Source organism: Medicago sativa, chromosome 5 (assembly GCF_051527215.1).
Source record: "Medicago sativa cultivar Bolivia chromosome 5, Bolivia_mono, whole genome shotgun sequence".
Classification (NCBI taxonomy): domain Eukaryota; kingdom Viridiplantae; phylum Streptophyta; class Magnoliopsida; order Fabales; family Fabaceae; genus Medicago; species Medicago sativa.
In genome coordinates, this window is record NC_140753.1 from 3,067,295 (window position 1) to 3,095,116 (window position 27,822).

Here is a 27,822-nt window from a genome sequence, read left to right on the forward strand (position 1 = left end):
CAAAGAAAAGACAAAAGTTATAACAACAAAAATTATAACTAGAAATGAGATTATTCAATTAATTTCTGAAAATCTTATAAACCTAAAGAGTATCTGGGAAGAAGGTAAACTATTTTTAAATCTTGAAGAAATAGAACAAAAACTTGATACTGTATGTTCAGAAGATCCTTTGGATAATCTGAAAAATACAAATCATGAACTTGTTACCATCAAATTACGAGATCCTAATAAGGAGATTAATGTAAAATATAAAATGCCTTATTCAGTGCAAGATAAATTAGAATTTCAAAAGGATATAAAAGAACTTCAAGAAAAGAAGTTAATTACTCCATCTGCAAGTCCACATTCAGCACCCGCTTTTTATGTGACAAATCACAATGAAATAAAAAGAGGAAAAGCTAGAATGGTGATAAATTATAAGAAACTCAATGATGCTACAATCGGAGATTCTTATAAATTACCACGAAAGGATTATATTTTGCAAAAAATAAAAGGATGTGATTGGTTTTCATCTTTTGATGCAAAATCAGGATACTATCAAATCAGACTTTCAGAAGGAACTAAACCTTTAACAGCTTTTTCATGTCCACAAGGACACTACCAATGGAATGTTCTTCCATTTGGACTAAAACAAGCACCATCTATATACCAAAGATTTATGGATAATGCTCTTAGAGGATTAGAACATATATGTTTGGCATATATTGATGACATTTTAGTTTTTACAAAAGGAACTAAAGAACAACATCTTAAAGATGTAGAAATTGTTTTAAATAGAATTTCAGAAAAGGGAATTGTTATTTCAAAAAAGAAATCACAATTAGCCAAAAAGGAAATCGAGTATTTAGGCCTTATTTTTAAAGAAAATGGCACCCTCGATCTATCTCCACATGTTCAGGAAAAGATTCAAGCTTTCCCTGATGAATTGAAAGATCGAAAACAAATTCAAAGATTTTTAGGATGTTTGAATTATATTGCCAATGAAGGATTTTTCAAAAACTTGGCAACTGAAAGAAAGATTTTACAGAAAAAGATATCTGAGAAAGTTCCATGGTCATGGACTGAAAAAGATACTCTAACTGTAAAAACTATTAAAAGGAAAATTAAAGTTTTACCCAGCTTATACAATCCAACAGAAAATGATTTTTTAATTGTTGAGATTGATGCTGATAAAACAACCTGGGCAGGTTGTATGAGAGCTCTACCTAATGGTAAAGCGATACTGAATCTTGATGATTCGGGAAACTATGTTGGTGATGTAACCCATCAACAAGGAATGAAAGATACTGGAGCAACCCAGTACGCTAAGTCTAGTAGCTCGAAAGAGAAATTGGACAAACTCTCTGATTCATCAGAAAAATTAGTATCAAAAGATACTAAGATTGATTATTCTTATGAAAATATTAAAAATAAGATAAAAGATGAAGATCTTTTACTTTGTAAATATGTTTCAGGATCATTTACAGATACCGAAACAAGATATCCAATTCATGAATTAGAAACATTGAGTTGTGTTAAAGTTTTAACAAAATGGCAAATGGAATTAATTCCAACCAGATTTTTACTAAGAACAGATTCCAAATATGTAACTGGATTTTGGAAATATGACCTTCGCGTCAATTATAAATATGGAAGACTTGTAAGATGGCAGATGAAACTCCAACCGTTTCACCCATATATTGAATATATAAAATCTGAAAAGAATTGCTTTGCAGATGCATTGACAAGAGAATGGAAGCAGCTATAAAGACATTACAGAATTCTCTCAGGCAAAAGCAGGAGCAAATTGCCTCTGCAAAAAATCGTCTAGAAACTCTTCTTTCTGAAGAGGGGGAGATGATATTAACAATTCAAAATCTTGAAAAACTTTGTAAAAAAGAAACATCAACAGTTTCAGAATCAAAAAACAGTGAAAACTGGGATCTGCTAGGTCAAGACTCTGGAAAATTCAACTACTATGTAAAATACTCAGCTCCAAAAGAGTCAAACATTCCAATTGAGTCAATAGAACCAAAAGGATGGAAATCTTCAACTACACCAACAACTGTTCTTGCAGATTTACCAAAAACATCTTGGGCTGATAAAGTCGAAGAAGATGAAAGAAAAAATGGAAAAGAAAAAGAATCCATTGATCAACAAACAAGCCAAAAGATTGACAGCCAACTTGGAGGCAAAAAGAAAGCTTATGTAATTTTTGATGGACCTATGAAAGGTATCTACCAAAACTGGGAAACCACAAAGTTACATACAAATGGCAAAAATGTCAGATACAAAGGGTATGAGACCCTTGAAGAAGCAAAAACAGCCTACAACGCTGTTTACAAGGAAGTTGCAACAGCAAACAATATAGTTCAGCCATCAAAAATGGAGACTAAGAAGAAAATATCTGTAGATAGAATTATCTATGGAGAAAGCAAATTTGTTAAAGAAGTCACCATTGGAGACTACTACAAAAACTGGAGATGGTTAACCAACTACTCAGAAGAGTTAAAAACAGAATGTTTTTATCCTAGCAACAACGGGATAGAAGTAAAAGCTGTAACAGTCCCAGGCGTGGGCAAAGAGTTAGTCAGGTCATTCTATGATTGTGGAATGATTAAAACAATGTATCTTCAAGAAGATGCAGGAAGAAAAATCCATGAACTAGAACTTCTTCCAAAAGATATAGGCGAAATCGCTTATAAGTTCAATAATAGCTTCGCAAAAGGTAAAGAGTTCTTTTTATCTTTTACTTCAACCTATCCATGGTTTGAAGATGATGAAGTTATTAAAGCCAGACACTTAATCAAGATTGGCATTTCAAATCATTCATATCCAACAAATGATGGAAGAAACGTAGACCCAAGACCAGAATGTTTTCTGCATCAAATGGAAAAATTCTACGATACTCTCATCAGATTTGGAGTAAAATTACCAAATTTCAGGGTAATAACTGCAAAAGAAAGTTTTCTAGTCTACAGTGACTCAAGAAAACAAGCAAGAGAAGAACACCTTCAGCAAATTCTAAAGTTCGAAGAAAACTTTAGTGGGCTTGAAGCAGACTTGGGCCGTCTACCCGACCCAATCCAACAAGAGTGCTGCCGACACTTTCAAAAATACAAGGGACACCAATGCAAGTGGTGTGCAAAAGACATAAATAACGTGGCAGACAAAGAATCGTTGTATGACAGTGACGTTTCACCAAACAACGAAGAAAATGTAGAAAATTAGTGGGCATGGGACCCATTTAGAGATAAGCCTTATCTCTAAGGCAATTATGTAATATAATTTTCTTTGTCGTTTTCTTTCTCTGTCATGTCATTTCTTTTCCGTGTGCTGTAAAGGAAAGAGACGTTGTGCCAACTATGAAGGCCAACTTGTGAGTCTCTCATCCTATAAATAAGAGCCTCGAAGCTCATTTGTAATCACCATGTTTTGAAGCAATATAAGTTATATCATTTGATATGAGCTTGCCTCTTAGTTTTTAAAACTAGTGGTCCTATAGTGGTAAAACACTATAGCTGAGAATTCTTGAGGTAATACTCTGGAGGAATTCGCCCTGAGTTGGGATAAACTCAACACAAGCAGAAAAAACTGCTGAAGAAGATCAGATTGCTGAAGCAAAACAACCCATATTTCTGAAGAAAAATCAGGTATGAATTTATCAAGAATTATTATAAAATATGTCTGAAGTTTCATATTTTGAAGGAACATCTAGTTATTATGCTGATAGCATAATAGATAATAAAATTGAAGAAGCAGATTTGTCTTTAACTGCTGAAGAAAATTTCAAAAGAAAGTTTAGTAAACTTAAGGAATTTCTGTCAAGAAAAAATATTCTAAAATTCGGAATAATGGTAGGAGAGGAAGCAATTCCTATTGAAACAACTAATGGAAAAATAGTTATATCAACTATAGATAAACAACAAATCGATAAAAGACTTGGAAAATTTTCTGAGAACGAGAGAAAAAAGATTGGTTATATTCATATATCAACCATTCAAATTCTAATCAAAAGTACCTTCATGAAAGGTATTGATTCACCTCTAGAAATAGCTCTAGAAGATTCTAGAATTAGAAATAAAAAACAAGCAGTAATTGCGAAAGGAAATTGTAACCTAAAATATGGAAAGATAAAATTTGATATAAATTTACAGATGGGATTATCCCTAAAAGATATAGATTTGAATAAATCTATAGTTTTTCATTATAAGCTAAAAGATTCAACATTTATGAAAGAAGGTAATCATCCTTTTACAATTTACTACAGAATTAATTATGCTTTGAGTAATTCACATCATAGCATAGAATTCATAGGAAAAGAAACAATTCATATTGATGAATTATTTACACCATTAATTACTTTGGAAACACCAATATTTAAAGATATCACGAGAAATAGTTTTTCTCTGATAGAAGCAGAAAAGAATATGTTTGAAGAAACAGAAAAACCGTTGTTTAGAAGCCAAAGTCTTCGAATAACATCACCGAACAAAGATCAAAAAGATTTTAGCAAATCATTAAGTTCTCAGACTATATTTGAAAATGATACTTCATCCTCATTCGAACCACCTAGAAAGGATTTCGAAATAAGCAGAGAAAAAGAGCTTAAGGATCTGCATGATTCTATAAAAACTCTATCAATACAGGTTAATAAGATTAATCAAAGACTATAAAAGTCAAAATGCCTGGATTAAATCTAAAAACAGAGTTACAACTCTATAAGCAAAGACTAGAAGAAATAATTTCTGAAATAAATTATCAAAATACAAGAATTATATTAAAACAAATTCTTTTTGCTTCACAAGATTTAATAATCTACCATGTAGGTTATATTTCTAATTTATTAGAAGAAATAGAAGACTCAAATACTCTTACAAATATTCAGCAAGAAAAAGCAAAAAGACTTTTAGAACCCTTTCAAGGTTTAGAAAAAATCGAAAAAATGTTAAAACAAATAAAAACTGATCAAATGTTAGAACAAGAAAACCTCCGCTGGAGAATCAACAATTAGATATGCCTGGATTAGATCTTATAACAGAATTAAGACTCTTCAAGAAAAGGCTAGAAGACATAGTCTCTGAAATAGAATTGTATTATGAAAAAATTGTTTTTAAACAAACTCTTTACAATTCTAGAGAATTTGTTATATATCATATAGAATATATTGAAGATTTATTAAGAGATACAGAAGATTTAGAAAATCTTACTCAGATACAAAAACAAAGAGCTAAAACACTCTTAAAACCTTTTCAAGGATTATTTAAAATCGAACAAATGTTAAAAGAAGTTCGAGAAAATTCCGCAGAAAACCCCACTTCAAACCTGGTATCAGAGCAGGAAACACAATCCTAAGGGATAAACATGAAAATAAAAATAAAAAAGAAATTAAAAAATATTTTTTATATAAAACAAAAGCTTTTTAAAATCGTTTTTCCAAATAACCGATTTAAAAAGACATCCACGTGGCACTCTCCTATTAAGTCACATAAGCGACTTTTCCAGAAAAGTCATAAAAACAACTGCACCATAGCAGTCCCCATTTTACAATCACATAAATGGTTTCACTAACCCAATCGTGATGGGTACAGGGGTACCATAACTCATAAAAAACCACTTCTAGAAGGAGAATTTAATCATATCCATCACTTGTTCAACATCCATAGCCTTCCCTATATACATTCATTCACTAAAGAAATCATATAGTATAATTGTATAAATTTAATTGGCTAAAATATGTTTTTGGTCCCTGCAAATATAGCGAGTTTGGGTTTTGATCCCTGGTAAATTTTTTTTTGAAATCCATCCCCACAAAATTTTTTGTTTTTTAAAATGGTCCTTGGGCCTATTTAAAGTGATAGGTGGCAGTCTGATGCTTACGTGGCACACACTGACTATGTACTAGTGTCCACGTGGCATTTTTTTAAATTAAAAATTACAAAAGAATTCAATTTTTTAAATTATTTTAAATATTTTATAAATCACTTTAATAAAAGTAAAATTAGTTTTTCAAAATAAAAAAAACATATAATTTTATTTAAATTAACAAAACTAGGAGAGAGAGGCACGTGACCCTATCTTCTCCCATCCCAGACCTGCATTTTTTCCATTTTTTCTTCAACCCATTTGATAAACACGTCACTCCACAAGTCAGTCTTAACAGCCAACGTATGAATTTGTTTAACCTCTGCAATACCAGAAAATCTAGCACATGATTTCAAAACTGTTGGGACAGTGTACACATCAAGGCACAAACCCGTTACCAACAACCCATCTATAAATCCGAATTGCAGCCCAAGGTAAGGGGTCAGTCAGCTCCATAGCCAGAAATTTTAAAATTGCAAGGGAAAGAGCTCAAGCTGCTTCAAGAAATTGCAAGGGTAACGAATATCAGTGACATGTTTCCCAAAAACGTTTGCCGCTTTGGTTACAACCAAGTCATATTGGCAACAAGGGTAGATCTCAAAAGTTGTGCGTGGATTTGTTTGAAGTATCTCAAATCATTGCACTTCTGAATGAAATCCAAAAGAACTAACAAATTCTGGAAAATCAACCTATTTGGGTTTGAAGAAGAAAACTAACAGAACGGACCACCAGGATGCTCATAACCACTTTCAATTACTCTACCTATGTTTAGATCTGGAGCTTTTGAGAACAAAGAATAAATTTTCGTTTGCTTTTGTCTCAGATTATGAGATTTGGGTTTGTGTGAATTTCGGTTAGGGTTGTGTGAATGAGTGATAAATATAGAGGCAGTTAAGATAGTGGAGGATGAAGGTGGTGGTCGTGGCAGCAGTGGCGGTTGTTTGAAGTTGATGAAGTGGGTTGAGGCCGGATTCTGTGATATGTGTTTGAGACCGGTAAACTGCTAAGTTCTTTAATTCTCTTCTTTGAATTTATGGGTTTGAGTCATTGAATTGATTGTTGAAGATGAAGATTGGGGTTTGAAGGGATGAAGATGATATAAACCTTAATTTTCAATTGAAAATTATAATTAAATAAAACAAAAAGTATTTTCTGTAATTTTAATTTTTTTAAAATCCATGTAAATGACACGTCAGCGCCACATGACAAAAGTTGCACAGTCAGCAACTACCACATCAACTTCAAACGGCCACATAAGTCTTTAAATGGGCTCAGGGACCATTTTAAAAAACAAAAAAATTTGCAGGGATGAATTTCAAAAAATTTATTACCAGGGACAAAAACCCAAACTCACTATATTTGCATGGACCAAAATCATATTTTTATCCAATTTAATTTTGAGCATGTCATCGTCATCCATCACAAAGATGATGCTTGAAATGCCAAAACACGCTATCCATTTTATTGCTCGAAGAAGACCCCAATTACGCCTCTCCTTCCATGCACGGGCGATTGCTTGTGTAATGAAGGGGTAGCTTTGGCTACCCCAAAATTTTTATTTTTATTGAATGGTTAGATATATTAATATAGTTAGCTACCCCAATAATATATTTTTAGCTACCTCAAATAAATTTATTTGCAAAAAAAATTAACAAATTATTACTTGATCAATAAACTTATTTGTCATATATTGACATTTCGGTCTCTTTTTTGGTGGTGGCCGGGGTTTGAACCCCGAACCTTGCATATATTATGCATTTTCTTTACCAATTGAGCTTAGATCACGAGGACAGACATTTCGGTCTCTACAACAACCATAGAGAGAACATTTTTAGTAATAAAAATTATCAATAGTCAAATATAATGGGCAATAGTTTAATGGAAATAGCTTCTTTGTTTACATTGAAAAAGAATTTGTTAGTCTATTTAGAAAATATTCATATGAATATATATTTGACTCTTTAAAGCTTAATTTTATAGATATTAAACATATTTGTTGGGTATTTGTGTTGGCTGCATTATTGCTAAAACAAATATCATTGTTCTGTAAGTTGGAACCAAAGTTCCAACATGTGGTTAGGCAACTCTGTAAGATGTTGGATACAATGTTCCAACATCCTGGCACGGTTCAGTGTGCCTGGGTTCATGCCTATATGTACGCGCGCCCTTTATTGTTTAAGGAAACAATATTTCCTTAACTTATTGATCAAGCAACGCGCATATCATTTAAGAATCAGCTGTGGAATATTTCTAAAGTAGATATTATATTTTAGGAAATATTTATTATTGTTTGGAACGCTCCTATAAATGTTCCGACATTTTAGGACTTTCCAGAACTGTTTCTGATTCTTGTTTTGCAGATTAGCTGAACCAATCTGCAGTGTGCTGAAGCCCAACGAATTATTTAGCCCAAGCTGCTTCAGTATAAAAGGAAGACTTCAAGACCTAATTGTTCATTCAAGTCGTCATTCTAAAAGTTTAGATTTTTAGGGTTTGAGTCTTTATGTATTCTGCTCTTGTATCGTTTGTGATGCAAATTTAGAATCTCTTATTGTGTGCCTTTCTTGTATCGCCTGCGATACTTGTTTAGGACTGTGTGTGTGAGTTTGATACTCTTGTGCACTACACCGAAGTTGTGAAACAATGTGCTAGTTGTTTGTGTTGGAAGGTAACTTCTACTTTTGTTTTGGTTTAGGTCTGATAGGTCACAGGGGCTGTGACTGACCATTAGGATAGTGAGATCGGATCTCAGATCTAGGAGTTCCTAGGTTGAAGTCTATACGGGTAGGTCCTAGGTCATATAGTGTAAACGAGGAGTTTGCTGAGAGCTATTGAATAAGTTTGCTGGTAGCCCCCAGATGTAGGTGAGTTGTGCCGAACTGGGTTAACAAATTCATTGTGTTCTTTACTTTCCTGTCATTTATTTTCTTGTTTTTTATTTCTGTTAATCACGAGATGATGGAACATTAAACGGAACATTGCAAACGTTAAAACATCTGCCAGAACATATTAAAACAAGTGCGCTAGAATTTCAATATTTAACCCTTAAATTTAATCTATAAAGTTTAAAAAAAGTTAATTTTTCTTTACTTCAAAAAATTCTTTGTATTTGGCCCCTTCATAAAAATTACGCTAGCTTCGCCGCTGCTTCCATGTGTTTCATATTTCATTTCCGCTATTCCGTTCCGTTGCAGCTACCAACACTTGAAGCAGCAGGTGGAAGAGTGATTGATTGGAATGGGAATCGTGTTTTAGGAGTACTCGCAACTTTCAGATCAATAGGTACGTACTGCATGCATACCAATAAAATTTATTCATGGATTTGATTCCACAAATTTTGAATAATACAATGCATGCATTTGATGAGATACTTAATATTGTCGATGATAGATTAATCATTTTATCTTAATGAGTAAAATCCTATATATGAATGCATGCATGATCCTACGAAATCATGAACAAAGGAAAATTATCAACATCACAAAACACTTATCTCACGATGAGAAGCAAAGATGTATAATTTGGCTAAACACTCCGTGATTTCCATCAAATATAGATGAAATAGTTTCCTATTTCTCCAAAAAAAAATTGCATGTTATTCTATTTCAATTTTTTACGGTGCATATATACTAGCAAATAACCATTTATTTCTCGTTACAAGGAGTTAAAATTTCTTGAAAAATTTTACAAAAAGTTTGTGAATGAAAAAACAAATATCAGCATTGTTATTTTAAGTCAAAACAAAACCTATGACCAATCAAAAACCGAGTGACAATACACAATAATTTGGATAAAAAGACAACCAATCAGATACATTCCCTCAAAAGAAAAGAAAAACTAATCAGATACATTTGCTTGTTTGTGTTGTATTAAACATTTTTCTATTTATTCACCAAAAAAAAAAAAACTTTTTTCTATTTACCAAAAAGAAGAGGACAACATTTTACTCACTTGCATAAGTCTTTTTTCAAAGTGACTTAGATCGAGAGTTCAGAATACATGGCGTAGATTGTGATAGACACAATTTTAAAAAATCAATATGTCAACTTTGATTAAGACTCAATTTTAACCAGCAATTACGCTGAGCGAGCATCTACAGACTATGGCGCTAGAACAAAATTTTTGTTCTTAGAGCATTTATATTCATGTCATCCATATGAGTGATATAAATGGGTCCCACATAATACATTATAGGTCAAATGCATCTAAAGGTCCTTTAAGTTTTTCGTTTTTCCCAAAGTGGTTATTTAAGTTTCAAAAGTCCCAAACAAGTCCTTTTAGTTTTTGAATCGTTTCAAACAAGTCCTATTGTAGATAGCATAGTTGGTAATTGCTTCCTTGAACTCATCTTTGGTACCAAATCTGGCTCCTAACACCCACTTAAAATTAGTCATCTTTTTAGGCATGGCAAATGGTGGATAATGCTCTTTGTTGCTATCATCTGAATCATCACCATCATCCTCTAAAAGGACTTGTTTGAAACGATTCAAAAACTAAAAGGACTTGTTTGGGACTTTTGAAACTTAAAGGACTTGTTTGGGACTTTTAAAACTTAAAGGACCACTCTGGGAAAAACGAAAAAACTTAAAGGACTTTTAGATACATTTGACCTACATTATATTATTTCACAGTATCTAATTAGTTAAACCACTCCTTTAAAAAAAATTATTTAAACCACTCAACTACATTTTCTAAATATACATATACAATTGTTCCAAAATTCTAAAATGGATCCCTTTTTTGTGGCATTATACTATAAAGGGGTCCCACTCATTCAAAAAGCTGTTGTACAAAAGAATAAAAAGCAAGCAAAGCACCTGTGCCTCATTTGGCAAATGTAGTTGTGCAATAATTGAAACCAATTATCGGGGATAGCAATTAGGTGACATTGTGGTTGGTAATATTGGCCAACTGTTACAAGTGGCTTTCTTCTTTCTCTCTTACAATGATGTTTTGTTTTTTTTATACACTTATGACATTGTGGTTGACCAATGTCACCAATATACCCAATTATCAGTTGACACTGAGACACAATGGCTTTAAACTTGAAATGCCACCCGCGATAATGGTGCTCTTAGCTGCTAAATTGTTGGTCCAAATATATCATGTAGGATTTAACAACCACTAAGGTTTTTTTTCTCCAGTACTAGAACTCAACACACTTCCTATTTTACTTTACTTAGGCCCCTCTATTTTTTCTCTCATTTTCCATGATAGCTCTTCTCTCTCTCCTTTTCTTACTTTTTTCCAATGCATGCATCCACTGCTAGAACGTGATCTAGTGGAGAACTGTTCTCCACAGTGTCATCCACCTTGTTGATCTCCAATGCATAGAACATAAAGATATTTTCTTGTTTGCTATGAACACTAAGAAAGAACAGGCGCCGGAGATGCTAACACCCTACCCGGACACTCCATCGACTTTTCAAAGTCAAAACTAATATTCTCTTACACCACCGACACTTAACTGCATTTAAAGTCTCATCTACTCTTTCCATTTAAAATTTCTCATTCTCCGCTTAACTTAACCATTTTTCTCATCGATCGATCGTTTAGCCATGGCGCAGAAAAGATTCATCATTGAGGTTGAAAAAGCGAAGGAAGCAACGGAAGATAAACCTTCAAGAGGACCTGCGTATCGTAGCATCTTCGCTAAAGATGGTTTTCCTCCTCCTATTCCTGGTCTTGATAGTTGCTGGGATGTTTTTCGGTTAGTTTCGATGCAAATCAATATTCATTTCAATTTTCCATGTCGATTTCATACTGTCATGACTTGAGTTGAATTTAATCTTCATTTCATTGTTTTTTATGTTCGTAATTAGTAGATTTAATTACACTAGATCAGATTCTGTTCATTTTATTTTAATTTAAATTTAATTTTCGTTGAACTTTGATGCTAATTTGCAAATCAGAGCTCTCTGATCTGAATCATAATATCATAACTAGTTGTAACATTTATAGTGAATAAATCAGATTTTGCTATTCAGTTTCTCGAATCAGAGCTCTCTGATCTGAATCATAATATCATAACTAGTTGTAACATTTATAGTGAATAAATCAGATTTTGCTATTCAGTTTCTCGAATTTTCTTTCTAACATTGGAGAAATATTGTTTACTTTTCTTTTTTTTTTGTGCGCATAGAGGACTTGAATATTTGAGTTAATTTTTGGCTCGATTTTGGACTATGTATGAGTCATGTATTACTTCACTTTAAGTTAATGTTAAAAGAAAATAAGTGTTGTTAATCGCAGATCACGACAAATGGAGGTTTGTTTAAATTCTGTCATAGCGTAGTATAGCCGCTATTTGACAAGATTTTGTAATAAATAGCTTATCATGGAATGATAACTATTTCTTCGAATTCTGTTATACTATAGTTTCGCTTTTTAACAACACTAGCAAAAATTTGGACCTGTATTGATAAGACATTAGCCGTTTCAGTTCTGATTGTATTAGTGCTTTTACAGATTGTCCGTTGAGAAATATCCAAATAATCCTATGCTTGGTAGCCGAGAGATTGTGGACGGGAAGGTAAAGTATTGGTTACTGTATAAATCTTTTGTTTTTTTGAAAATTTTCTTGCCATAGCTTGACCGGTCATGGATTTTGACTTATTTAACTGCTCGCATGTTATTATGAAACTTAACAGCATGGCAAGTACAAGTGGCAAACTTACAAAGAAGTATATGACATGGTGATCAAAGTCGGAAATTCTATCCGCAGCTGTGGTTATGGAGAAGTAAGTCTTATGTCTCTTCTCTTGATTACCAGAAAATGAAACCTTGTTTTGTTTTTGGTTATTTTGATAGCATTTTCTTCTATGTATGATATTCAAATTCTTGGATTTTCTGTACATGATGGGTTGTTCATTATTTAATAGCTACAATCAGCGCGGCGAAGCTAGCGTAATTTTTATGAAGGGGCCAAATACAAATAATTTTTTGAAGTAAAGAAAAATTAACTTTTTTTAAACTTTATATATTAAATTTAAGGGTTAAATATTGAAATTCTAGCACACTTGTTTTAATATGTTCTGGCAGATGTTTTAACGTTTGCAATGTTCCGTTTAATGTTCCAACATCTCGTGATTAACAGAAATAAAAAACAAGAAAATAAATGACAAGAAAGTAAAGAACACAATGAATTTGTTAACCCAGTTCGGCACAACTCACCTACATCTGGGGGCTACCAGCAAACTTATTCAATAACTCTCAGCAAACTCCTCGTTTACACTATATGACCTAGGACCTACCTGTATAGACTTCAACCTAGGAACTCCTAGATCTGAGATCCGATCTCACTATCCTAATGGTCAGTCACAGCCCATGTGACCTATCAGACCTAAACCAAAACAAAAGTAGAAGTTACCTTCCAACACAAACAACTAGCACCTTGTTTCACAACTTCGGTGTAGTGCACAAGAGTATCAAACTCACATGCACAGTCCTAAACAAGTATCACAGGCGATACAAGAAAGGCACACGGTAAGAGATTCTAAATTTGCATCACAAACGATACAAGAGCAGAATACATGAAGACTCAAACCCTAAAAATCTAAACTTTTAGAATGACGGCTTGAATGAACAATTAGGTCTTGAAGTCTTCCTTTTATACTGAAGCAGCTTGGGCTAAATAATTCGTTGGGCTTCAGCACACTGCAGATTGGTTCAGCTAATCTGCAAAACAAGAATCAGAAACAGTTCTGGAAAGTCCTAAAATGTCGGAACATTTATAGGAGCGTTCCAAACAATAATAAATATTTTCTAAAATATAATATCTACTTTAGAAATATTCCACAGCTGATTCTTAGATGATATGCGCGTTGCTTGATCAATAAGTTAAGGAAATATTGTTTCCTTAAACAATAAAGGGCGCGCATACATATAGGCATGAACCCAGGCACACTGAACCGTGCCAGGATGTTGGAACATTGTATCCAACATCTTACAGAGTTGCCTAACCACATGTTGGAACTTTGGTTCCAACTTACAAAACAAGGATATTTTTTTTTGCAATAATGCAGCCAACACAAATACCCAACAAATATGTTTAATCTCTATAAAATTAAGCTTTAAAGAGTCAAATATATATTCATATGAATATTTTCTAAAAAGACTAACAAATTCTTTTTCAATGTAAACAAAGAAGCTATTTCCATTAAACTATTTCCCATTATATTTGACTATTGATAATTTTTATTACTAAAAATGTTCTCTCTATAGCTGTTGTAGAGACCGAAATGTCTGTCCTCGTGATCTAAGCTCAATTGGTAAAGAAAATACATAATATATGCAAGGTTCGGGGTTCAAACCCCGGCCACCACCAAAAAAGAGACCGAAATGTCAATATATGACAAATGACAAATAAGTTTATTAATCAAGTAATAATTTGTTAATTTTTTTTGCAAATAAATTTATTTGAGGTAGCTAAAAATATATTATTGAGGTAGCTAACTATATTAATATGCCTAACCATTCAATAAAAATAAAAATTTTGGGGTAGCCAAAGCTACCCCTTCATTACACAAGCAATCGCCCCTGGGCTACAATGAGCATTGACGTGCAATTGGTAGCTTCAAATAAATACCTCTTACTTAATTTCTTTGAACATATATTATTGATAATGTTACTATCTGCATCATAAATAGTTCAATAGTTATTCACTTACCAAGAACATGTTCATGTGAGTTCAATTGCTTAACTCTTTGTCACATATTTTCCTGGTGAACTTAAGCTGGCAAAATTTGCGTGATATGATTTTGACATTTCACTTTCGCATGTAATAATTATTTATATTGATTAGTTTTTTTGAGCTTAATTCATATATTGCTGGTTTGCAGGGTGTAAAATGTGGTATTTATGGTGCCAATTCTGCAGAGTGGATTATGAGCATGGAGGTACATTTTATTTTGAATTTCTTTCGTCTTGGTTTTCTTTTAAACTTTTCTAATTCTAAGCCCTGTTTTGTTCCCCAATCTCTCTCTTGCCGCCTGATTGACTCATGCCTCCCATTGAAGGTCTTGTTTTGTGGTTTCAATCCCTTACGAGGCAGCAGGAAATTAGGTTTCAATCCCATCTGTGAGGCATTGTGATTTTTTCTTCCAAATATTGAGTCAGTTCAATGGACCCCAAGAGTCGAGACGTCATCCATGTTATGCACTCTCATTTGGAACCTTATTTCCGATTTAAGTCCCCCAAAAAGTATCCTAAGAGTTGTTCCTCTTGAACGACTCCATCTTGCACTTCGAAGTTCTACACATGCTCCTCCGCTGAGTCCGTCCAATCCAATGTGTCCAACTTTTTCCCTCTTGTTTCTCCCTAAACCTTCTAATCAAAGTCATTGTAGAGGCTTTGCAACCAGTTATAGGCTTTAATTGAGGAGCCAAAACTGAAATTAATTGTTGTCGCACTTCCCATTTTCTAGATATTAATTTGTAAGGCAAGTGCAGTTTCTCTGCCAAACTTTGCACCTCGAAGATTTTCTCCAACTCTGCAATCAACTCAATGGAATCTTTCCTTCTCCAAGGCTCCAACTTTGTCCACACCTTCCAGGATCCGATTTGTACTCTTCTAACCTCCTTTTCATTTATCTATCCTATTAACCGGTTCCTACACCATACATCTGTTTTTCAACTGTCCTTCCCTTACCTCTCCTAGAATACACTTTTAATCCCCTCTCTCCTTAATACAATACATTCATTCTGTTTGTTGCAGATTATGGTAATATTTGTTTTTTTTTTTTTTAGTTTTATACCCGTTCTTATTTATTTCTTTGTCTCCTATGTTTTCTTTTAGTTGTTCTTGTCTGTAAGTAGTCCTTGTTGAATATAAAGGGCAATAAGTTGTTTCCTTATTGAAACTCTGTTTCATCTTTTGAATGTCTACTTTCTACAGTGTTCTGCTTCTATTATTTATTGCTCTTATGCTTTCATGGTGCTGTTAGTGGCCATCCCTGGTCACCTTCTATAATATTCCTTTACTAGCTTCTTCCACTCGATTGTTATTAAGTTTTAAAATATATTCAAATAATTGCAGGCTTGCAATGCTCATGGACTTCATTGTGTTCCTTTATATGATACCTTAGGTATGCGTAAACGTTTAGCATGTTTGTACACAGTGATGGTGCTTTGACTGCAATTGGATTTTGGTTTCCAAACCTATTGTACATGAGATTTTACACTTTGATGTTGTTAGAAAAGTTGCAACGTTTTTGTCAATATGGCATTTTTTGCTAAATTTCACCCAAGCTTGCCAATTTATGCGAAAAACTTACCTGTTTTATTAACAAAGTTCCTTATATTTGATAAAAAAAAATATGCAAGTTCTAAATTCACACATTATTGAAAACTTTGATGTCTATCTAGTATATTTTTGTTTTTATCCCTTGTGATTTTATAAAAAAAAAAGTGATTTCATTGATCAATTTTTTGAAAATCTTACCTACTTTATGAGCAAAGTTTTTATTTTTTTTTTTACTGCTGAAAAATTACTAAACCTTCACTGAATTTTGTCAGTTGCCTAAAATTGTGATAAACTATCTCACAGCAATAATAACTTGTTTGAAATTTATTACTATGTAGGAAATTAGTGGTGCTCACACTTTGGAAATGAGTTATACATAAAGTGGTGGGACCCATGTGGATTTGACCCGATAAAAAGTGGGTGTTAAAAGAGAGTGTTTTTAGCATTTAATACTGGTTGAATGTCCCATAGTGTAGATATTGATAATCAGTACTCCCTCCGTTTCAAAATGAGTGTCGCTTTAGCAAAAATAATTTATTTTAAAATGAATGTCATTCTCACTTTTCAATGTACTATTAATTACTTTTTTCCAATAGTACCCTTAATTATTATTATCCACACAACTTCCAAAATATCATTTGTACTTTAATTTATAATGATGACAAATGCACCAATAACTAGCGAGACTATTTTAGTAAAAGTATCATATCTTTAGACAACATTACTCCATTCCTTAATATATGTGCAGTCAGCTAAAGCGACACTCATTTTGAAACGGAGAGAGTATTTTGGTAGGTTATTTTTCCACTTCGTCGAAAATAAATGCCATTCTAATACTTTCACATTCAGTTTTCTAATTTTGAATTTCCAATTATCATTGGTTTTGACACTCTCATACATATATGACTTAGGTTTTGGGGCAATAGAATTTATTATATGCCATGCAGAGGTCTCAATTGCATTTGCAGAAGAAAAGAAGATACCTGAGGTTCATCTATTGAAATAATCTATTTCTTAGTAGTTTATTTTTGGGAAGGATCAGAGAGTTAAGTACACTTTTCTTTGAACAGTCTGTCTGATCCCTATCTTTATTTTAAAAACTTTTCAGCTATTGAAGACTTTTCCAAATGCAACCAAATATCTCAAGAGTAAGTGTTTTTTATTATCTTCTTTCTTTGCTAAAATACATGTGCTTTAGAGAGAAGCAATGTCTTTTATGTTTCTATACAGCAATTGTGAGCTTCGGAAAGGTTACCCCTGAACAAAAGCAAGAAGTTGAAAAGCTTGGATTGGCAATATATTCATGGACTGAATTTTTACAATTGGTGAGTTATTCATTTCATGTATTATTACTCTTTCTACTCTTGTAAATTGGACATGAAAGCTGCTCCTCGTATAATTAATTGGCATTGCCTACAATTGCTCTGAGTCCCCTTTGCAGCATAAATAGTTGGTTGAGTTGTATCACTGTCTCGGTCCACCGGAAGTTAGTCTAAGTAATAGCGGAATGTGTGGAAAGAAATAAGTTGATATAATTGTTATGCAATTCAAATAAGAAAAATAAGGATGATATCAGGTCAATGGAAACTAATGCATTGTTTGAATAGTTGACTTGGGTCAATTTTTGTAGATACATATGCATTAGAAGTTATTTTTCTAAACCTCATTACCTAGCAGAAATTAATGTCTCTTTTGCATTCCTAATTTGGTTTTTTATACTTGCCACAGGGTGAAAGTCAGAGTTTTGATTTACCTGTAAAGAAAAGAAGCGATATCTGTACAATAATGTATACTAGCGGAACTACTGGTGACCCCAAGGGAGTATTGATATCCAATGAGAGTATTATTACCCTCTTAGCTGGGGTGAAGCGGCTATTGGAGAATGTCAATGATAAAGTAAGTATTTATGTTTATATTTCACTTGTAACTACATGAAATTGAATGCACTGAGCACTTCGTATGCACAATTTCTTTTCATTTAATTTATGCATATTATTATATATCTAATTTCAAAGCTCTGGATGTAGTTTTTTTTCTTTTTCTTTTCAGGTTTAAGATACTAAACGCTCAAGTGTCCTTTCTTTGACTTACAAAATCTCCCCTCTTTTTTCTTTGTTTACAGTTGACCGAGAAGGATGTGTACTTATCATACCTTCCTCTCGCACATACCTTTGATAGAGTCATTGAGGAGACATTTATATGGCATGGTGGTTCAATAGGCTTCTGGCGCGGGGTGAGTATATGTACTAAACTTGTCGTTAATTCATAGTGATAATTGAACTTCAGATTTAATTTTATCACCCCAACAAGTCAAAAATTGGAATTTTTTTTTTATTTGAATATGACCTTGTCCATCATTTGCACTATGGCTGCAGGATGTTAAGTTGTTAATTGAAGATCTCGGCGAGCTAAAACCAACATTTTTCTGTGCAGTACCTCGTGTACTTGATAGAGTGTACTCAGGTATGCTCTTCTGATTGTTGTACGACTGTTTTACCTTTGTAAATCATTTCTTGATAATTGGAGTGGGATTTTCCCCCCACATTTCTTACCTATATTAAGATTCTCAACTTCTGTATGCAGGTTTGACACAGAAAATTTCTTCTGGAGGCTTCCTGAAGAAGACATTATTCAACTTTGCTTATTCATAGTAAGTACTAATTAACTGTCATGAATCCTCTGTAAGATATTAGGAAACTGTGAGTGTTCCTTTGTCAAAGCACGCAGAAATTATCTTTTAGATTAGTTTTAATTTTCTTAATTAGGTTGTTAAATTTAACTATTGTTCGTCCCAGTAAGCATTGCAATATTCTAAACATAAGCTCTGAGAATTTATTGCAGTAAGTTGAATAACATGAAGATAGGACAAAACCATGCAGTAGCATCTCCACTTCTTGACAAAATTGTGTTCGATAAGGTAGTAAAGTTTACAAATATTAATTAATTACCAGCCGCAGTTTGACAGCAATGTATTTTCTCCTTTTGGCTGATTTGGTTTTGCAATTTTATTAGGTGAAGCAAGGTTTAGGGGGTAGTGTACGTCTTATTTTGTCTGGAGCAGCACCTCTATCTTTGCATGTGGAAAGTTACTTACGGGTGGTGACTTGTGCTCATGTCCTACAAGGATATGGTATGCTCTTTCTGTATTTGAAAACCAAAATTCACCCATGCAATTGTAAGAGAATGGAATCGTCGTTGTTCTCATTACTGAATAGTATGTATATATACAAGTGTAGGTCAACTATCTAATTATGTTACAGCATAATTACAGGGAAATCATTAAGACTAATTATGGCAAATATTCTATTCTATCACACCCCCGCAGTCGAAGCGGGAGGTTCACGGACGCTTAGACTGGTCCGAAAATCATCAAAAAGAATACGAGGGAGCCCTTTTGTGAAGATGTCTGCAATCTGATGTCTGGAGGGAACATGAAGTACGCGTGCCTGACCACGAGCTACTTTTTCCCGAACAAAATGAATGTCCATCTCAATATGTTTGGTACGCTGATGCTGCACAGGATTACCAGATAGATAGATGGCACTAACATTGTCACAGTATACCAGAGTGGCATGAGGAATAGGAAAATGGAGCTCCAGAAGAAGGTTGCGGATCCAACAGGATTCAGAGACAACATTAGCAACACCTCTATATTCAGCTTCAGCACTAGAACGAGAGAGAGTAGGCTGCCTTTTGGAAGACCAAGAGATAAGATTGTCACCGAGAAAAACACAGTACCCAGATGTGGAGCGTCTAGTATCAGGACATCCACCCCAATCAGCGTCGGTGTAAGAGATCAGCTTAGTAATGGGGGACGGTGATAAATGTAGACCAAGGTGTATGGTACCCTGTACATAACGAAGAATGCGCTTAAGAGCAATCATGTGTTCTGTGCTGGGTGCATGCATGTGAAGACAAATTTGTTGAACTGCATAGGAGATGTCAGGTCTAGTGAACGTGAGGTACTGTAAGGCTCCTGCAAGACTGCGATATAAAGAAGGATTCTCATAAGGTGTGCCGGAGGAGGTGCTGAGTTTCTGTTTGGTATCCACAGGTGTGGCAGACGGTTTACAGGATGTCATGCCAGCACGCTCGATGATCTCAGAAGCATAGGTGCTTTGACTAAGAAAAAGTCCATCAGGATGACGAGATACAGCAATACCCAAAAAATAACTCAGGGGGCCTAAGTCCTTCATCGCGAATTCAGATGCTAAGAGTGACATAATTGACTTGCGAAGGGCATGAGTAGAGGTGATAAGTATGATGTCGTCCACATAAAGAAGAATGTAGGCCATGTCAGACTGTTGTCGATATATGAAGAGAGAGTGGTCTGATGTGCTATGTTGGAAACCAATGGTGGATACATAGTCAGCAAAGCGTTGGTACCATGCTCTGGGTGCTTGCTTGAGACCATAAAGTGACTTCTTCAAGCGACACACATAATCTGGATGATGAAAATCACGGAAACCCAATGGCTGATGCATGTAAACAGTCTCATTAAGATCACCATGTAAAAAGGCATTCTGGACATCCAGTTGATGAATGGGCCAGGATTTGGAGAGAGCAATGGTGAGCACTGTTCTGATGGTAGCAGGTTTAACCACCGGGCTGAAAGTCTCATCACAGTCCACACCTGCAACCTGTGACCTGCCATCACCTACAAGACGAGCCTTATATCGCTCAAATGAGCCATCAGAATTTTTCTTATGTCTAAAAATCCACATACATCGAATAAGATTAGCATCACAAGGACGAGGAACTAAATCCCACGTCTTATTTCTAATAAGTGCATCAAATTCAGATTGCATTGCGGATTTCCAATTCGGATCGGATAAGGCTAGTTTGGGGTTTTTAGGTATGGGAGAGATGATGTGGTCGGAGTGAGAGATTGATAAGTTAAAAATCTTGCGGGGTTTTACAATGCCTTTCATGCTACGGGTAGTGATGGTTCGTGTAGGTGGAGGTGGATTCGGTTGGATTGGTGATGGTGGGGTAGAGGAAGGTGTAGTAGACGAGCTGGTCAGAGAGGCAGTATATGGGGACTGTTGGTTTATTGATGAGGTTGGTTGATCAATTGTGGTTGTTGGTGTTGATTGGTTGTGTGTGACAGGTGGTAATATTTGATTTTGCCACTGGTGTATAATGTACGGGTGTAGGTCATTATCTAGGAAGTGATAAGAGTTCGGCGAGTGGGAATGCATCTTGGTAAAGGGAAATTGAGTTTCATCAAAGATAACATGCCTCGAAATTATTAATTTTCTGTTTGACAAATCATAACACTTGTAACCTCTATGATTCAAGGGATAACCCAAGAAGACACACGGAGTAGAGCGGGGTTGTAACTTATGAATGGTGGATGACGGAAATAAGGGATAACATAGACAACCAAAAGCTCGTAGATGTGTGTAAGTGGGATCACGGCGATATAAGAGTTGTGTTGGTGACTGATTTTTAAGTGTTTTACATGGAAGTATGTTTAACAGATAAGTTGCCATGTGAAGAGCATGATGCCAAAATGACGGGGGAACAGAAGAATGAGCTAGCATAGTGCGTATCATATTATTAATGGTTCTTATTTTTCGTTCCGCTTTCCCATTTTGCGAGGATGTGTGGGGACAAGAGAAACGAAAAACAAGGCCATGATCAGTGCAATATTTTTGAAAAAGCTCATTGTTATATTCACCGCCATTGTCGCATTGAAATGTTTTGACTTTTTGCAAAAATTGAGTTTGAATGAGTTGAGTAAGTGACTTGAACGTTTCAAACACATGAGATTTTCTGCTAATAGGAAAAGTCCACAAGAAGTTTGTAAAATCATCTAAAAATAAGACATAATATTTATGACCAGCAGAACTTAAAATTGGAGACGTCCATAAATCACTATGTAAAATGTCAAAAGGCATCAATGTCGTAGTTTGAGAATTAAAAAATGGCAATTTAACATGTTTGCCTAAAACACAAGAGTCACAAACAACAGAAGAATTAAAAGGTTCACAACATATGAACTTATTTTTGCGAAGTGAATTCAAAACAGACATGCCAGGATGACCAAGACGACTATGCCAAAGACTGGATGTGAGACCGGCAAAACTGGAAGAAGTGGTAACTGGATAAAGATCTCCACGACTGTCACATCTGAGAAGGGTGATCCCCGTCTGAAAATCAGAGACAGTAAAACCAAAAGGGTCAAAGGAAACAGAAACATTGTTGTCAGTGGTGAGTCGTCTCACAGAAATTAAATTTTTAATAATTTTCGGGGCATGCAAGACATGGTTAAGGTGAAGGGGTTGGTGAGATGTGGTTATTTGTGTGTGTCCGGTGCCGTGAATTGGAATTCCATGGCCACTGCCAACAATAACTTTCTGATTTGAATTACTTACTGGAGAATAAGACGAGAGATTACCTTGTGATGCGGCTGTGTGAGATGTCGCGCCAGTATCCATGTACCATTGATTATCAGGAGTGTGGAGTGACATGGTGTGCATTGCTGTCTCAATGTCTGTCGGTATCTGAGATGAGGTAGATGCTGCATACACCTGAGGACGCTGTCCTAGAATGCCTGGCTGCTTAGGAGGACCGGTAGGACGTGTCCATTGAGACGTGGGATATGGACACGGAGGCATAGTCCATGGTGGTGGAGTCCAACCCCATTGTTGCCAGGTTGGATACTGTTGTTGCTGCTGCTGCCAAGGAGGAGCGGACCAAGGTGGGGGGACGTTGGGAGCTCCAGACTGAGGTGCACTGCGGTTACCACGTCCCCCTCCACGACCCTGGTTGCCACGAGAGCGAGAACGGTTGCCGGGGCGGCGGTTGCCACGCTGAGAGGTGTCTTCAGTAGGTTTCGGTTGACTGGTGTGCATGGCAGCATGAGAGCCTGTGTTTGCCATCTTAGCCATACCGGCTTCTTCCAAAGTGAGCATGGAGCGAGCTTGATAGAATGCAGGAAGAGGATTACTCTGGCGAATCAAGGTGGCAACACTGCGGTAAGCTTCTGGAAGACCAGATATCAGTTGAAGAACCAAACGGTGATTGTTGACAGGAGAGCCGACATTTCTTAACTGGTCAGATAGCATCTTAAGACGCTGGCAGTAAGCAGAGACATTGGGAAAATCCTCCATGCGAGTGTTGGAGAACTCTTGCTCAAGAGTCACAGCACGAGCATTTTGATTATCCTGAAAAATGTCCTCCAAACGATTCCATGCTTCCATTGCAGTGGAGTTGGGTTCCAGAATAGTGGTCAACAAATCAGTAGAAATAGTGGAATAAATCCACTGAAGGACGGTGGCATCAAGAGTGGTCCATTGTTCATGTTCTGCGTCGGTAGGGGCTGGTGGTTCTTTTCCTGTAGAGGGAACAATATGATGAAGGACTCGATGCGAGCGAGCATGAATGCGGAACAATTCAGCCCATGTTCCATATTGATCCTTTTCCATCTCAAGAATAATAGGAATGTGGTTCCTAATATTGGAGACGGCAAGGGCAGGATGAAATTCTGATTTTGAACCTTTGAGCATGGTGACCTTGGGCTGGCCGGAACCACCGGTGGCAGCGGCTGAACTGGCATCGTCGGAATCAGACATGATTGGCAGCAAAATCAATTAGGAACAGTAAACCTGGTGCAGAGACAAATTGAACACAAATAACAAAAACTGTTACGAACAGAATTTCGAAACAGTAACTGTCACGGCACGAAGCAGAATTTCGAAACAACAAGAGTTTGGTTCCGAATCAGAGAAGCTACGGCGTGGAGGAAGGAAGGCACGGCGTGGTGGTTTCGTCGGAAGTGTCGAAACAGAGGCCGGAGTCGCGAACGGTGATCGGAAACGCGTGGGTCGCGGCGGCGGCGGCGCGAACAGGACAGATGGTGAGAGACACAATTGTCTTCGTGTTCGGCGGCGGCGGACGGTGAGGACAGAGGTCCTGTTGCGGCAAGGATTGCTTCAAGGAAGGAGAAGAAGCACGCGTTTCTGGTTTTGGTATTTTTTTTTTTTTAGAGAGAGGGATCGATTAGGGTTGATACCATGTAAGAGAATGGAATCGTCGTTGTTCTCATTACTGAATAGTATGTATATATACAAGTGTAGGTCAACTATCTAATTATGTTACAGCATAATTACAGGGAAATCATTAAGACTAATTATGGCAAATATTCTATTCTATCAGCAATAAGCACATATATATATAGTTGAATCTTTATCTGTGTTTAGCCAAGTCTAGTTTTGTATTTCAATTGCTGAGTATATGGATATAAACTGTTGATTAATTTGAGATGAGCTGTGACAATTAGCAAATTAATTTTAGTTTTAATGTATGTTTATAAAAATATAAATAGTCTAACTGAAATCTATGTGGAAATTATTCTGATGCTTCTTCACTCCAATGCAGCATATGTAATAATGTAGATATCAGCATATGTACTATGGACTTCACTAATGTGTCTTTGTTGAAATGAAAACAGGTCTGACTGAAACTTGTGCGGGAACCTTTGTCTCATTACCAAATGAACTAGATATGCTTGGAACAGTGGGTCCTCCTGTACCAAATGTGGATGCGTGCCTGGAATCTGTTCCTGAAATGGGTTACGATGCCCTTGCAAGCACACCAAGAGGAGAAATTTGTGTAAAGGGCGATACCTTGTTTTCGGGGTACTACAAACGTGAAGACCTCACAAAAGAGGTTCTGGTTGATGGATGGTTCCATACAGGTTATTGGTGTTTTCCAAAATTGAACTATATAGATACTATTTAAATTGGCTTTTGGATCACATTTTGAAGTTTATACTCTTTCAAATTGCGTGATTTATTCAACAGGGGACATTGGAGAGTGGCAACCTAATGGAAGTATGAAGATTATTGATCGGAAGAAGAATATATTCAAGCTTTCACAAGGAGAATATGTTGCTGTTGAAAACCTGGAGAATATTTATAGCCAAGTTCCTTCTGTTGAATCTGTATGTCTTGAGAGCCCTTCCGATGGTTTTAGTGTCCTAGCTTGTAGTGAAATTATTCCCCATATAAAGTTGAAAAAAATATCTTTTTACTCATTCTACGTGAATTGATGAACTCATTGGTTCATTATAGAACTATAGAAACCGTGCCCTTGATGGGCTTGGGACAAATGGGGCCAATCATGAGCAGCTAATATTTTTAGTTCAGTTTGATAATTTTTAATTACGGAATTCAAAATATAAGCAGACTTTAGACTGATACACCTATCTCTAGGCTGGGATATTTTTCTCGCTTGCCTTAACATAATCCAAATTGCATTCTTATTTCTAGCTGGACATATAGTTCTATAACTGTACTGAGCTTTAAATTTTCACCAGTAGCATGTGTATGTTGCCCATAGTCCTATGTGCTGTTGTGCACAGATTGTGGTCCATATTGGTATACTTTACATTAGTGTCCACATTCTATATTTCATTATGATCGTTTGTCTAATAGACAGGGCCATTCTTGTTGCATGTAGTAGATGTACATTATTCATTGTGACATCCATATGTGTCAGCTCATAAACACACAAAAAAAGTCTACTTTCAGTTTCAGCTTCATTTCATGAGTTAAAATTGTTCTGTTCCGTGCTGATTTGAACTTTTATTCTTCCTGTCTCAGATATGGGTTTATGGAAACAGTTTTGAGGCCTTCCTTGTTGCTGTTGTTAACCCCAGCAAACCAGTACTTGAACATTGGGCAGAAGAAAATGGTATATCTGTGGACTTCAATTCTCTCTGTGGAGATTCTAGGGCAAAAAGTTACATACTTGAAGAGCTCTCAAAGATTGGAAAGGAAAAGAAGGTTCTATCTAATTTAAATTTCTTATTTTTGTTCTAATTTGTTATGTATGGAGTGTATGTATGCGTATATCATGCTGATAAAATTTCACATTAATTTAAAGGGGGTTTTCTACAATTATCACGACTATTAATAATTCCCACACAACATACTTTTTTAGAAAGTAGCCTTTTCAACGTAATATAAAAACCAGCCATCTAATCATATACTTTTAGTTTCAAATACTAGTAAAAAAAAGTTTGTATTAATATTTAACACGAATTATTAGCTTAGTTAATTAAGATTCAATGACTGGATTGCCCAAAATAATTTTGTTCAGAGAATATTTTAAGTGGTCTGTGTACGGTCTTATGCTTGCACCAATTGATTCTATTCTACATGTACTTGTGTTTGCATGCATTAGTACATCTCCTGAAAATTTATGTGATGATGGATATGTTTTTGACAGTTGAAAGGATTTGAGTTCATAAAAGCGGTCCATCTTGACCCAGTTCCATTTGATATGGAACGTGACCTTATCACTCCGACATACAAGAAGAAGAGGCCTCAGTTGCTCAAATACTATCAGGTAAAAGTTGTCAAATTCTCAGGATTTAATTTCTGCTTCAAAATAAAATTCTGCTTTATTATATGAATGATAGAATGAGCTGTATTTGTATATAGAACTTTTTTTTTTTTCTTCCCGGATATTTTCTTTCCACTGAGCGTATAACTGAAAACAGGTATAGATGTGAATAATAGTGCAACTGATGTGCCCTGTTTCTCTGCTTTAATATCATATTAGTTATGAATTAGTTACTAAACACTCGACATGGTAGTTGAATCCTAAGTAATTTGGAATACCTAAGGTGAATGTGTAAGTAAATGTGTAAAATGTTTTCAAGTGATTATACTCTAATTAATAGTTGTGAGCATACAATTCTTTTTCCACTTCACTTTCAACTGCATTTTTCCATTGCACTTTTAACGTTTCAAAGCCTGTTTTATGGACTTGATAATTTCTGTATTCTGAAAGCACTGACACTGCAATTCTATTTGTGTGCTCAGAATGTGGTCGATGACATGTACAAAAGTGGAAATAAACCCCGTGCCTGAGAAATGCATTTGGAGTTGGTGTCATGTCATGTAGATAATTTATTTTCTGCATGTGATTGTATTGTACTTGCCTTTGCTCATTTATTTCCTTTTGGTTACTGTCTGTACATATGATTATGAAGAGACGGCAGATCATCTGCCTCACTCAACTGTGAAAGATACGATAATACAAAGTTTAAACAAATTGTTTTCTTCACCTCTGACAATATTCGTTGCAAACTTTTGTGGAAAATAAAATATTATTCCATTCCTGGGCAAAATTAACAATGGTGTAGTTCTTGTTTTTTTACTTAGAGATGTTTTCAAAGATTTATTCAATAAGCTGTGAATGTGAATTATAACTGTTTGTTTTAATGTTTACAATTGATTAGTTGGACACTCCTTAGTCCTTACTCTTTCTTGTTAGTCAATTCTTTTGAAAGCTGTTCTAAATCTCACCATTCATATATAATGGAGATTATGTTTTTAAAACTAGAGTATCTCAATCATCTTATAATGGCAGTGGAGTTGTATTCTTCGTAGTGAGCAGTGATAATTTTTCTCGCGTTACTCATTTGTGGGATTTTCTCTTTTGTAGTAACGCGATAAAAAAAGACGAAATGCCTCGTGGGCCACAGTGACGTATCAAACAGGTTACTGGACAAAATCATCTATTAGGGAATAAAGGAAAAAGATTCATGAACACCCCTTTTCATACCACTCCTCTATACACCTCCTAGCTGGCAGGTATTTTTGTAATATCAAAAAAGAAAAATCTTTTAAACCAGTTCTTCAAAAAACCAGTTTAAAAAGTCTAAAACAAAAACACAACAATAGAAGGAAAAAAACACAGCAACATTCTTTCTCTTTC

The 27,822-nt window shown here is 35.2% G+C and overlaps 1 protein-coding gene across 4 annotated transcripts; it reads left to right on the plus strand.

Moving 5' to 3' along the window:
- The first annotated feature begins 10,674 nt into the window (after positions 1 to 10,674).
- Positions 10,675 to 27,644, plus strand: LOC146919171 (long chain acyl-CoA synthetase 4-like). 4 transcript variants are annotated; one of them, XM_085712415.1, is made up of 19 exons: positions 10,675 to 11,554; positions 12,313 to 12,376; positions 12,495 to 12,584; positions 14,685 to 14,741; positions 15,880 to 15,928; positions 16,998 to 17,074; positions 17,195 to 17,234; positions 17,317 to 17,411; positions 17,815 to 17,982; positions 18,209 to 18,319; positions 18,462 to 18,549; positions 18,670 to 18,736; positions 18,928 to 19,003; positions 19,099 to 19,216; positions 24,545 to 24,790; positions 24,897 to 25,036; positions 25,698 to 25,880; positions 26,326 to 26,445; positions 26,925 to 27,232. In XM_085712415.1, the coding sequence occupies exons 1-19, from the start codon at positions 11,403 to 11,405 to the stop codon at positions 26,970 to 26,972; spliced, it is 1,989 nt and encodes a 662-aa protein (XP_085568541.1). In that variant the 5' UTR covers positions 10,675 to 11,402; the 3' UTR covers positions 26,973 to 27,232. The 4 variants fall into 4 exon arrangements, with proteins under 4 accessions (XP_085568541.1, XP_085568542.1, XP_085568543.1 ...); XM_085712416.1 differs by lacking the exon at positions 26,925 to 27,232 and adding an exon at positions 27,550 to 27,644 and having other exon boundaries at positions 10,921 to 11,554; positions 17,317 to 17,429; XM_085712417.1 differs by lacking the exon at positions 26,925 to 27,232 and adding an exon at positions 27,550 to 27,644 and having other exon boundaries at positions 10,921 to 11,554.
- Positions 27,645 to 27,822: the final 178 nt, after the last annotated feature.